The sequence below is a fragment of the Anastrepha ludens genome, chromosome 4 (genome assembly GCF_028408465.1).
Source record: "Anastrepha ludens isolate Willacy chromosome 4, idAnaLude1.1, whole genome shotgun sequence".
Taxonomy (NCBI): Eukaryota; Metazoa; Arthropoda; class Insecta; order Diptera; family Tephritidae; genus Anastrepha; species Anastrepha ludens.
The window spans coordinates 113,537,281-113,551,357 of NC_071500.1; the positions used below are offsets into that span (position 1 = coordinate 113,537,281).

The 14,077-nt window shown below is 40.3% G+C and overlaps 1 protein-coding gene across 1 annotated transcript; it reads left to right on the forward strand.

Annotated features, from left to right (window-relative positions):
- The first annotated feature begins 1,966 nt into the window (after positions 1–1,966).
- Positions 1,967–2,672, forward strand: LOC128861960 (piggyBac transposable element-derived protein 4-like). Its single transcript, XM_054100333.1, has 2 exons — positions 1,967–2,315; positions 2,422–2,672. Exons 1-2 carry the CDS (start codon positions 1,967–1,969, stop codon positions 2,670–2,672), a joined length of 600 nt encoding a protein of 199 aa, XP_053956308.1.
- The last annotated feature ends 11,405 nt before the right edge of the window (positions 2,673–14,077 follow it).

Below are 14,077 nucleotides of genomic sequence, written 5' to 3' on the forward strand. Positions count from 1 at the left end.
CAATGATCCCAATGGTGGTCATATGCTGAGCCCATGGGTTGTGTCCTGTAATGATACCGGCCATCAAGCGAGCGTCTTTCCCTCCAAGTTTTAGTAGAAAGTTTGACAGTTTTCTGCTCGGACTTGTCACAAAACACTTTGCAGTTCTGCAGCGTTCTAGACCGGACTATCGCTCGTTATGTAGATTGCCTACATAATCGCTGATCCAGTTCAAGATTGCTGTGGAACTGATTCCGATTCCTGTGGGGGCAACGCTGATCCACGGTTGGCCAAAGCATATAAGTACAAACCCGTTTCGTCTTGCGACAGAATTGAGCTTCTTCTTACATTCTTGAACAATCTTTGAGGTTTGCTTCGCGTTCTCCAGGGCCTTAAGTGCAGCCTAACTGTCACTGAAAACTCCAATCTGTTTCCCGCTACATCTTCTCTCGATTATCCATTCGGCTACTTTGAGGATGGCAAAATCTTCTGTTTGGAAAACAGTTGCTATTTCTCCCATAGCATAGTGATACTTATTACTATCGTTTAAGTACCATCCGGCTCCAGACCCTATTTCATTCTTGGACCCATCGGTAAAGAAACTATCCATCAAACCTCCCTGCATGCATTCTGGATTGCTCCATTGTTCACGCAATGGAAATCTGACATCAAATTTCCTTCCAAATGAAACTGTGGGTATCAGGTCGGCTTTAGGTGCCATAAACAGAGGATACTGCTCAGATAGCAACCTAAAGATTTCTCCGTGTTGGTGCCGATACTGAACAGCTAACTTCGTGCAATTTTGGTTTTGACGATTCCGTTCAGGCATTTTTGATGTTAGAGAAAATGTAGAGAATGCGAAAAGGTGCAAATATGGATAAAGTCACAAAAATAATCGAAGTTGATATTTTAGTAGTCGTAGCATCGCCCAGGAGATAAAAATCGACAATAAAACAGTTCTAAACCATTTGCGCAAAGCTGGATTCAAAAACAAGCTCGATGTTTGGATGCCGCACCAATTAACACCTAAAAACATGATGAGTCGAATTTCCATCAGCGAAGCCAGAGGGAATAAAGTCGACCCATTTCTTAAACGGATGATGACTGGGTATAAGAAATGGCTCACATACAACAATATTGTGTGAAAACGATAGTAGTCAAAGCGTAATGAAGCAGCTCAAACGGTGGCCAGGACTAACGGGTAGGAAGGTTCTACTGAGCATTTGGCAATAATTTATTATGAGTTCCTTTTGTATGGCCAAACACTAAATTCTGATCTCTACTCTTAACAAGTGGATCGTTTGAAGATAGTAATTGATCAGAAACTGCTCGAATTGACCAACAGAAGAGGTTTTGTGTTCCATCAGGGCAAAGCAAAGTCAAACATGTCGAATTTAAAAGCACGTGCTTTGTTTGGTTATTCGACTATTTATTTCGTAACGATGAGTGATAGTGAAAGTGAATTCTCTTTGGCCGCGTTTTCGGATGATGAGGAATCATGTTCTGAATTCGAAGATCATGTTGAGGTTGCAGATTCTTCCGACAGTGATTTTAGTGATGACGAAAATTCTCTTGTGCCTTCTGAAATGATGTCGTCGAAAAATGGTCAAATAAACTTTTCAAAAACCCCTCTTGTAACAAGTGCCGGAAGAGCTTCAAGAGAAAATATTATCAGCTTGATTCCTGGACTAACGCGTTACTCGTGCTCACGAATTACCGAAAAAGAAATTTCTAGCTTTGAACTATTTTTTCCACCTCCTTTGATATGTACGATATCGACCTACACAAACATTGAGGGAAAACGAATATACGGTGAAGAATGGCTGGATATTGAAAACATCGAACTATTTGCATTTATTGGATTGCTAATATTAGCTGGCGTTTTCGATCAAATAACGAAAGCTGTGAAAGTCTTTGGAACCCTGAAACCGGAAGACCAATATTCGCTGCAACTATGCCTTTGAAGACTTTCAAAAAAATATCGAGAATGATTAGGTTCGACAACAGGGAAACTCGAAGTGAACGAAGATCGTTGGATAAATTTGCTCCTATACGTGATTTGTGGAATCAATGGGTTGAGATATTACCTAAACTTTACAATCCAACGGAAAACGCGACCATCGATGAACAATTAGTAGCTTTCAGAGGAAGATGTCCATTCCGCCAGTACATGCCAGCAAAGCCTGCAAAGTATGGAATCAAATTTTGGGTACTTGATTCAACAACGAGCTATGTTTGGAACATCCAACCTTACACTGGCAAGGCAATCGGAAGAACCCCCGAAAAAAATCAAGGCATGCGTATTGTTTTTGATTTGATTGAAGGGTTAAAAGGACATAACCTCACAACCGACAATTTTTTCACGTCTTATCAATTGGCACACAAATTATTGGAGAAACGTATTACGATAGTAGGAACAATACGAAAAAAACAAGCCCGAACTACCACCAGACTTAGTGAACATAAAAAGAAGACCACTAAATTCATCAATCTTCGCTTTTACCGAACAAACAACTCTCGTTTCGTACATACTTAAGAAGAATAGAGCTGTGATTCTACTTAGCACTCTACACCATGATTCAAAAATTAGTAATCGTCGAGATAAAACGCCAGAAATAATACTGGACTACAATAAATGTAAAGGTGGTGTAGACACATTGGACAAAGCTGTAAGCGGTTACACTTGCAAATGAATGACAAAACGGTGGCCTCAAGTAGTGTTTAGTAACATAATCGACATTTCAGCTTATAACACTTTTGTTTTATTCAAATCCGCCAACCACACCTGGAAAAAGGGCTGTCTTACAAAACGCCGTTTTTACTTGGAAAACCTTGGTATGCAGCTCGTAACACCCTATATAAAAAAGCGACAAACTTTACCACGAGCACATTTTTTACTTGAAATTGCCAAAAAAATACGAAAGGACTCTCAACTGGATGCACAACCATCATCATCAGGTCAATTTGGAAACACGTCGGAAAGGAAAATAACTAAAAAAAGTCGATGCCCAAAAACTGATAACAAAACAGGATTAGTTTGCGACATTTGTAATAAATATATATGTAAACAACATTCTAAAACTATTACTTTGTGTACAAACTGTCTTTCATTATTAAATACACTTTTTATTGAAAGTTTTCGTTATTCATGAATATCTTTTTGTTATTGAATAAACGTTTTTGTTAAAGTTTGTATTATTCACATAAAAATAAAATAAAAATGTTCATAAATATATTAATAAAAAAATATGATAATGGAATAAATATATTTGGATTTTCATTCTTATTTAAGAAAAAAACCTAACAGTAAAAATAATCAAAAACCAAGTATAAACCTTGAAAATATAGTATTGGGTAAAATTTGACCCAAAGTCCGCCCGCGTCAGTTAATTTGAAGACCGTGGGAAGGTTAAAAAAAGTTTTAATAATCATATAATTTGTAATTTGTTAAATATTTTACTAAATTTAATAATTTTTTTTTTAATTTTATAATCGCTTAATATTCCGCAGAAGGAAAGAAGAACGTCTGTCAACAAGCAACATTCTCCAAAAATTTATAAGAACTAATTTATGCTGCTGAGAGAAAAATAATGGCGATGAATTCCTGCTCACAAAAGCCAGTAAAAGAGTAGTTGGTTATACTTATGTATGTATGTATGTACTTATGCCATAGTACTGGGGTGCGAACTCGCGACTTTTCGTTCAGCTAAAAACGTCGAGCGCTTTGCAAGTAACAGCCACAGCTGGTGAATCAGGATGTCAGGATCTTCTACTCCTTCTGCTCCGTTCTCCTCCTCTTCTCCTTATGCTCGTTAATTTCAACATAACAATATGTTGTCAACGCTGCTTTTTTATTTCATTTCATTGAAATTAAGAAATTCTTGTCGTTTTCGATATGCGCCCAACAATCGTCGCCTCTCCACGATGGCTCGCTGTATACTCGCATGTAAGTGTGTATGTATCTGGTAAGTGGCTTTGCATTACCATTGGCATAAGTTGCAAGCAATTTTGACAGCATTAAAGGACATTTTTATCGAAATTCATGACATACCAATGTTGCTTGGCATGTGAAATGAAAAATAAAGAAATCTTAAGTTTTGCCAGAAAAGATTTCATTTCTTTCTTTTTAACAAATTTTTGGATAAATTTTCCATTTGAACGCAAAATAAAAGTGTAAAATCACAGTGCTGGGTTCATTTCATCTAGCAATAGTGCCAGATATTTTCTGAATTAGAAAGCATGAGCTTACGCGCTTTCCCACACAAACAAACAAGCAAAGAGGGTTTCGATTACTAGCGATGGGTATTAGAGTCCATTGATTTATCCATTCAAATAATGTTGAGTTTGTGCATATTAATTATGTGGCAAAAATAATTACTCAATATTTCCTATAAATATTTTAACTTGACCTTTATGTAAGAACTGTCCTATTGTTCTCATGAGCCTAGACGAGAGTATAACAATAGTAATTTTAGTATCTGTAGTGGCCGACAAAGGCCGACGCTTCGACCTAAAAGATCTTTTGTGTCGACTATAAGCCACGATTGTTCACATTTTTGAGCCTCTATAAGAAATACTTGTAGGTTTTAGCCACGAGCGAAAATTCCTTGTCGGTATGCATTAATCCAGGCACTGGCCTAATGCAGGCTGGCTTTGCTTGGCTCTGAAAAAATATATGGTCAAATGGGCGCTTTGAACCGTCATAAGAAACGACTGACTCATAAAAGGAAAAAGGAAACAAAGATGTTACCCATATTCAACATTACATAACACATTTTTGAGTGATGCTAAATAGAAGCAGTGAAAATATATTGCGAATTATTCTTTTAATATAGTAAAAATGTGCTAGATAAGACGCCAATCACGCCAACGACGAAAGCTAAACGAAATCAAATTAAATTAAAGCCAGGGGTGTTTAATTCCTAATGTCAAAAGCGCTGCAAATACAACATTGAGCTATTTGAAACTTCGTTGTACTTCAAGCGCTCAAGCAAAGCTGCCATTTGTGCTCATTTCATATATTTTAGTGTTCATTTTTGACAGCTATCAAACCCAAGCAAAGGCAATCAAACTTTCATGGTGCCACAGTGGCCTGTTACTCTGTATATGCATACACCCTTCCCTTTGTGTCACACAAACCTAAACCCAACCTTACCCAGTATTCCATAACTTTGATGTACCCGATCGCGGGTAGCTCCTTGCAATAAAATTCTGTATTTCTCTCAAGAAATGGCTAGTGTATGCAAGTAATTCATCTTTCTACCCACCAGGGCTTAACAATAATAATAATTGTTTAATAATGTCGTTATTTGTGCCTCCAAGTAAGAACCTAGATACGTCCTGCGATAAAACATGCAATCTGCCTGATATTTTTTGATCCAGCCGATGCGTATTAGGTTCTCCTATTCAGCAGTCTTCCCAAGCAATAAGCAATAAGCGAGCAAGTATAATATTTCGAGTCAAGTGTTGTTGTTATTGTTCCCATCCATGTACGGAGAATGATGCTGGAGTGGCCGTCCTTGCCAATTTATAAATCCGAGTCGTTCCGTTAACGTAGAAACAACTGTCGAATCTCCAGCCAAGTGTTTTAACTCTTGGTTTCGGCCGGCAGTGTTCGTTGCTTTGCTTCATTTTTTCAATTTTATTTGCCAGCCATTTTGTTCTTCTTCTTAATTGGCGCTATAACCGCTTACGCGAATTTGGCCGAGTTTAACAAAGCGCGCCAGTCGTTTCTTTCTCGTGCTAACCGGCGCCAGTTGGACACACCAAGTGAACCCAAGTCCTTCTCCACCTGATCTTTCCAACGCAGAGGAGGCGCCCTCTTCCTCTGCTACCACCAGCTGGTACCGCATCGAATACTTTCAAAGCCGGAGCATTTGTATCCATTTGGACGACATGACCCAGCCAACGTAGCCGCTGGATCTTTATTCGCTGCGCTATGTCTATGTCGTCGTAAAGCTCATACAGCTCATCGTTCCATCGTCTGCGATATTCGCCGTTGCCAACGTGCAAAGGTCCAAAAATCTTACGCAGAATCTTTCTCTCGAACACTCCAAGCGTCGCTTCATCGGATGTTGTCATCGTCCACGCTTCTGCGCCATACGTTAGGACGGGCAGGATGAGAGTCTTGTAGAGTGTTCGTTTTGTTCGTCGAGAGAGGACTTTACTGCTCAATTGCCTACTTAGTCCAAAGTAGCACTTGTTGGCAAGAGAGATTCTACGTTGGATTTCAAGGCTGACATTGTTATCGGTGTTAATGCTGGTTCCTAAATAGACGAAGTCTTTTACAACCTCGAAATTATAACTGTCTACAGTGACGTGGGTGCCGATACGCGAGTGCGCCGACTGTTTGTTTGAAGACAGGAGGTACTTCGTTTTGTCCATTTTGTTCTATACTCTAAAAAATGTCACTTATATTTTTAAATCGTGAACGAGTTTTTGTGCCAACTTGATTATAATTATCCACCGGAACCGCCACCTCACTAGCTAGCAAGGTGTCAGGACCCAATTGCGCTTTTTTCACTTCTCAATTTTTGTATAAATATATTTTTCGAATATTTGCACTATTAAAAAAACTTATCAACTTATCAAAACATTTATACTTGACAAGCATTTTGGATTAGTAGTTTTCATTAGCATTCCACCGGCAATTTGCTTTGTAAGTAGAGAACTGTTTCAGTGAAGTGCTTTGCTAAAATGATTAGTATTTCTCAATGTGAAGTGAAAGTTTAGCGGGCCCACGTATATTAACTTTTTTGGTTTGCGTTGGGCTGAAGTACTGAAGATGGCACAATCCACCTTAATGGCTTCTGCCATAGAGCAAATCAGCGGATTCCTTCAAAATCGCTGAGAGCCGGTTAACTGTTTAATCATGGCCACATTTCGGCATTCTGTACATTGTGATGGCTATGATCGTTCGTATTTCAGTCAGGAACTGAGACGTCCTTAACTTAGGCTTAATGTAAACTCTTAATGTTCTCCAATGTTGGCGCTCTTTAGTGCAGTGGAAAAAGTATTCGAGTATAATTCAAGAACTCCCTGATAATTTGTCGCTATTTGGCCTTTCTTATATTCTACGAATGGGGTGTAGGGCAGTGGCGCGCTTCGAACGACTCCTACTCTGGCGCTCAACGCAATGTTAAATGTGGTACCCGTAGACATCGCAGGCATAATTGCCGCTACACGTACCGCAATCAGACTGAGGGGCTGCAGCTATAAGCTTAATCTCACTTATGGGCACTCAAGCATCCTCAGAAATTTCGAGTTCATCCCTCTGTCAACGGATCAGTGTATACCCTCGTTTAGCCCTACCGGAACCTTCTCCACTTATATTCCGTCAAGGGAAGAGTAGTCGGAGGGCTACACTTGGGGACAGGGCCTGGTGAACTTGTTCACGGATGGATCGAAGTTGGAATGAAAGGTTGGCGGGGGAGTCTTTTGCGAGGATCTCCCCATCCGACTCAAATTCAGGCTACCAGACCACTGCGGTGTGTTCCAGGCAGAGGTAGCCGCAATCAAGGAGGCAGCCAATTGGCTGCTCAAATGCGTATTAACGGTCAAGAAAGTAAATATTTACTTCGACAGCCAATCGGCAATAAGGGCCCTCGGGTCTATGACGGTGCATTCGGAATTGGTCAAGGTCATGCTTGACCTCGCTTTCGACTGCGTCCGAATTCTTTAACATCAGCCTCATCTGGGTTCCTGGTCACAGCGACATTGCTGGAAACTGTGAGGCTGTGAGACTTGGAATCGCCTCGAGTCCTTTCTGCGCCGGATGTATGGAGGATGAGGTGGAATCATCTCAGCACCTTCTCCTTAGCTGCCCTGCTCTGGCTGGGCTAAGATCTAGGCATCTTGGCTCCTACTTTTTTGCCACGCCTGCTGATATAGCTGGTGCTGACATTAAAAATCTGATGAATTTCATCAGCAGCATTAAGCGGTCGACGCAAATATAGTCATCGTTCGTAATCCACACGCTCCTAACCATCCCAGCGCCATCTCTCCCCGCCCTCTCCCTGTATCCCATCGGTCTTTCTCTCCCGCCTCACCCCTCCGTAATTGCATCACAAAGGACGAATCCTTCTTCGTCCAAGTGTGCCCATTCCCTGGGCAACCATATCAACCTAACCTAACCTATATTCTACGAAAATTTTTGTCGGTCTAGAAACCTTCCTTAATACACCGATTTTTCTGTTTTTCGAACAATTTTCGGACTTGTTTCTAGTAAATTTTTCTCTAAATAGATACAAAATGGATGAGCTATGCTTATCCCGTTTATCTGCTCAATTCTTCTCAATGTCATTTTAATGCTAATCGTCGCCGCAATCAAACAAATTTCAATATTTTTGTATAAATATCGAATACTAAATTTTGGTATTAAATTTAAATTTGCTCAACAATACTCGACTCCATATAAAAACCATGAAATCAGCCCATTTGATTAAATGACAATATTTGTTGCAGCTGCAGCAATGGCTGGCAACAAAATCGAAATCGAGTGTGGAATTGAAGTTGCTGGAGTGGCATGCATAGCAGATTTGAGCGGATATTATGCGATTGATGTGCAAATGCAGCAACCACAACGACATCAAATGCAGTGCAATGAAAAACCCACACAACAAAAGCAATAAATTTGTGCGCGCGCTGAGTGTTTGTTGTCGAGCGATAATCGAGTGCTGTGTCAACAACAACGTCACCGTCGCCAGAAGCACGGCAGCAACAGCAAAATCCACAAATCGAATAAAGTCGGCAGCAATACAAGAGTAACAACAAAACACAAAAAATTAAAATAAAAATAAAAATAAAAAACGCAGAAGCAAAAAGCAAAAACGTGGCAGGCACTTAGCCGCAGAGTTGGCTGCATGCAAAATGCAAAAAATGAACAAAAAAAATTTTTTATAAAACGAATATCAGCAAAAGTGATTTGCTTATGCAAAATCAAGTGTAAAAATAAAAATGAGATTTACGGATTCTCTACTCGTTTCTTTTATTTTTTCGGCATTAAAAGGGGGACATAATCACAATTTGTCGTTGGAGCCCGACAACTACAAGTAAATTGCGAAGTCGAAAAAAACACGAATGCATTCAAATTATAAGTAGATAGAAGAGGAAAGCTCTTGAGGGCAAGAGGCCGTCGCAGTTGTAGGAAAGACAGAAATATGCCATAATTTCGAATTTGCTGAATTTTTTCAAGCACTCAGCGACTCAAGCGAGGTCACGGCATATTGCACGTAACAACAGCAGAAGCGAGGGTGACAACAAATTTGCAGCAAACAAATACCTTTTTTCTTGTGCAACAGTACAACAACTACACTTGAAGCAAATTAATGCATTGCAACGCATGAATGAGTAAATGACTCAATGAGCAAATGAATGAATGAATGAAGGAGCGGGTTAGTGGTTGAGTGACTGAGTGAGTGCATGCATAAGTGACTGGTTGAAAAGAGGAAAAAATTAAGCAATGAAAAACCAAAAGCCTCAACCGAAAACCGAATTTCGTGCGCGTTGATGCCACTCAGCTGTGCAGTAGCCACGGCAGGATGTCAAATAAAGCACATACTTATGTATATATGTATATGTATGTGTGTGTGTATAATTATGTGCTTATGTGTGTACATACTCGTACATATTTGTATATAATTGCATATATTTTGAGTCTACTTAAGTAGCTCATGCAGGCAGCATGCGAATGCCTGTTTGTCTGGCTGATGGATGACTGACTGACTGGTTGGTTGCATGAATGTGTTTTGACGGCTGAATGCCACACTGCGGTGCACAGTGTTTGAGTTTCGCGCAAGTTGCTTAAAATTTTATTTCACATTTCTGTGGAAGCCAAACGCAAATCCAAAGGTGGAAATTGTTTTACTCACTCTTCGATTGGCGTGCGTGCTAATCAGCGTAGGTGACAGAGTTGCCAGAGAGTAAGATTTTCTAGTTTATGATTTGCTTTGTTAAAATATGAACCTAAAACTTAAACGAGATGCGGTATATGAGGAAAATACGATTTCTCTTTTAATATTTGGATCCGGGTGCCTCCTAGCGGGTCTCAATATCCGCAGGTATTGCCGAAAAGGGAGAGTTCAGATCTCTAAGCCTTTGCACAACGAATGCAGAGCAGCTGAGAAGAAGGTGCTGAGAACATTCTACCTCGTCCTCCAAACAGATTCTGCAGAACGAACTTGACCAGTCCCTAGCCTCACCGCATGGACACCTAAAGGACAATGTCCGGTAGGAATACACATCAAATTTGCGAGCTGCGGCTTTGTTAGCCATAGAAGTTCGAGCGCCCCCGATCTATCTGTGGCCAGAAGGATCTCGCAACTTTGCACATTTGGGCACTAGTCTCATGCTCGCTTAGATGGAATGAAACCGTCTCTAGGATCCTCTGTCTAGCCAATTCATCAGCTCAGCAGTTTGCCTCTATGCCGCTGTGACCGAGAACCCAAATGATCCTAATTTCGAAGTATTCGGTTGCAATCGATAGGGATCCAATACAGTCACAAAGCTGAGTTAGTAAGATAAACCAAAAAAACAAACATTTTCTAATTGTATCAGCTTGCCTGCAATGGTTCTTTTATTATTCAGTTTGGTTATCTTCCACTTAGATGGCAATCCTTGGCTTAAAAAAACATCCGCTCTATCGGGGAAGTTGTTCCGTGCAAAAATCTATGAAGATTCGAATCGTGGCAAAATTATAGGTACCTCAAATTTGGCTTGCTGATATCTTAAGACGAAAATATCCCTCACCAACGGTTCACAGTTTCGCCTCAGGTTCGTCACAGGCGAGAGTTGAGTTTTTGTTATTCATTTCTGCCTTTTTGTCATTTTAATGGCATGAATGCAAGATGAAGCAGAATTACGAGCACACTTATGCGCTCATCTGTATGTTAATTTATGTATGCATCCGTGTGGTTACCGACGCCGTTGAGTGCACTTGAAAGTCCATATATCCGTAGAGTTGCAATCGACCGTACAACCGAGCCTGCTCCTATCAGCTTGCCAATCGCCGTCCAAAGGCACTCGAACAGCTGTTTTCAAAACTGACATACCGGTAGGACTGAGCGCAGCGCTGCAATGGAAGCCGCTAAAAATAAAAATCGAATAAAAAAGGAGAGTAAAAATAAACTAAAAGAAATAGTATCTGTAGCCAAAAAAACAAAAAAAAACAAAAAACATGGCGAGCTGTGCTGGTGGTGGTGTTGGTGGTGGTAATGTTCGGAAGCGGGTTCTACTTGTATGAAAGGTGGTATATTTGCTTGTTGTTGCTATGCAATTTTTTTTTTTAATTTTTTTCTGCGCACACAGTAAATAATTTGCAGCCGTTAACGAAATGGAATGAAATTTTTTCAAGGCAATTTTTCGCCCGTTTTATTTCGCTATTTTGTTTATCGAATTTCCTCTGCAGGCACAATTTCGTCCTTTTTCCCACACATTTTTGAGGTATTTTTATAAATTTTCTTTATTTTTGGCGGCGCTCGAAGTTGTTTTTTTATTTTTAATTTTTTTATCGATTCATCACATTCCTGCTGCAAGCACATACGTACTTACATAAATATATACCAATACATGCGCATGTGTGTGAGTGGTTACAAAAATACATTACTGCAGGAAATGCATAAACAACAAGGACATGTGCATGCGCCGCAAGGACATACCGCACACACACATGCAACCATAAATGAACATACGTACACATGCATACCTTGCTTTTTCCTGAATACACTTGTAGATATGTATGCATGTAAGTATGAAGAAATGCATGTTTTGTGTGTACCTCATGTAGAATATTTCCCAGCAAACGGTGTTGAAGCGAAAATATGCGCTGAGCGCAGTCACATTAATGCAACAACACTTTTATGTGTTGCTTACCATGCGCTTATTGTTGCTGGCAACTGCGCGCGTCCATTTGAAAGGACCCCAAGTTATGCCCGGCATGCAGTCATCCAGCCGCTCTACCTAACGAAGGCGTTGTTGTTGCTGTGTTACTTCAAATATCTGCGCATCCTGGCACACCTTACAGCAATCACAACAAGGGCATTAGCAACAGCGACACCAATAGTGCGCTCATCAACAACAGTGTTGCAGCAGCGGCAGCAGCCAGCCAGCCAGTCAGGCAAGCGCTTGTCATTGCTTAATGAAGCCGCATTAGCGGCGACTGCTATTCACTGAATATCACATAAACATAACGCACATACACACATACTCACACACACATATATTCCTATGGACACAAACACATTCACTCATACGAATGTATGACAGACCCTAGGCATCTCTGCCCCCAAACTCCTCTCTGGCGCCGAGTGTGGGGCTGTTGTGTAATTTGTGTTGCTGCATTTTTATTTGGCCTACAATGCTATTATTATTACTATTACTGTTGTTGTGCATGCTGCTGTTTTTGTGGCTGCTAAGTTCGTACATTCTCGAAATTATATTCACCCACACGCAGAGGCGACTCTTGCGGTTGGCATATTTCATGGAAAATGTTGATTTCGGTTCTCAATTAAGACTTCCATTTTTTCCACTATAGTGCCACGCATACATGCATAAATTCCATAACACATATACGTTTGAACACCCATATACGAGGCTTTTAGCAAATGAGAATTTGTGTTGTTGAGAATTTGGAATATGCAGATAATTTCGAAATTGAACTACGGCCAGCAATCGCAATTAGTAGTGATATTAAACAAATATCTGGGATTCCAAATAGAAGGCAACATGTGGCAAGTTGCGAGTTGTGAACTAAGCAGGCGCATCGGTTTCACTGTGTCAAGGAGGCACACCCTTAGGTAGACTCTATATAAAACTCAGTGTGAAAGCACAAACCAAGAATTATTCTTTAATAGTTTGTCACCTCGAAACAAGAAAGCTGAAAAATTGCAGAATCAGCTAAGAATGGTGGTCTATATCTGATCTTTTCTTGCACAAAATTTGTTTATTATTGTAGTTATAAGCTGTTGAACCATTTCTCCAATTTCTTAAAAGATACCAGTACATTGGCGTAATGGAAGCGAAAGCGCGTTTTCAAGTAATACACGTGTTAAAAAGAATTCTTAAGGGACAGCCGGTCTCTAAACCAACTCACTTAGGCCTTTGCCGATCCTCGTTTAACGTGAAGCTCCTCGTTAAACCATTCTGCGATAGTCACAGTGAGTAACTGGGACAGTGCCAGAACAGATGTCTGACGAACTCTTCCTCCTCATCATTCTTGCAGCTTCCGCAATAGTTGAAAAGAGGGCCATTCAATCTTTGAGCATGTCGACCTAATAAACAGTGACCTGTGATCAAAGCAACTAGCATAGAGACATTTTTGCTTGACCAATTAAATAGCGTCTTTGAGCGTCTAACGTTCCATTTTTGCAAAATTATTTTGGTGTCACTACATGTCAGACTATTAGCCCATCTCGGGTTGGCTGAAGTGTCAGTGCTACTTGTACCACGCAGTTTGCAGCTTGAGAGGGGTATACCCACAACCTCCATGCTAAGAGGGAGACGAGTGGTAGTGCCCTCTTTAGCTAATTTGTCAGGCTTACAACTCCCTGGTATGTTACTATGCCTGGCACCCATATCAAATGGATAAGAATATATTCCGCCATCTCGTTAAGAGATGTCCGGTTTTTCCGAGCAATGATGAAATTAGCGATAACTCCAACAAAAGGTTTGATCGCCACTTGGCTATCGGGGTAAATAGATTGTTCTAAAGGTATTCACATTTTTGCCTAACCAGACCTCATTAATGACTACAATTTCAGCCTGAAATACACTACAGTAATTAAGTAGACGACCCGAGATGCTTCCTTTGGCTTTTTAGAGTAGACACCAAAGCCAACTTTATCGTCAAGCTTTGAGCCATCGGCAAAGAACAATAAGAAGTTTTGCCGGCCAGATATATTGTTAACCCACTCGCGTTTAGCTAGCAACTCGCGTTCTAGCACTAAATAACTTATTAACGTTAAGATCATTCAAACAATAGTCAACAGAATTGATTGGACCCAGACCGAGTGTTATAGCCGAGTCTTCAACACCTAAATCGCGTCACTGATTAGACGATCCATTGATCTCAGCGAAAAGAATTGTGAAATATCAAGGGTGTTTC

Coding starts and splice junctions, on each gene's coding strand:
- LOC128861960 (XM_054100333.1), top strand. CDS start 1,967: ATGATTAGGTTCGACAACAGGGAAACTCGAAGTGAACGAAGATCGTTG. Junction 2,316..2,421: donor GATTGAAGGGTTAAAAGGAC/ATAACCTCACAA, acceptor ACAAGCCCGAAC/TACCACCAGACTTAGTGAAC.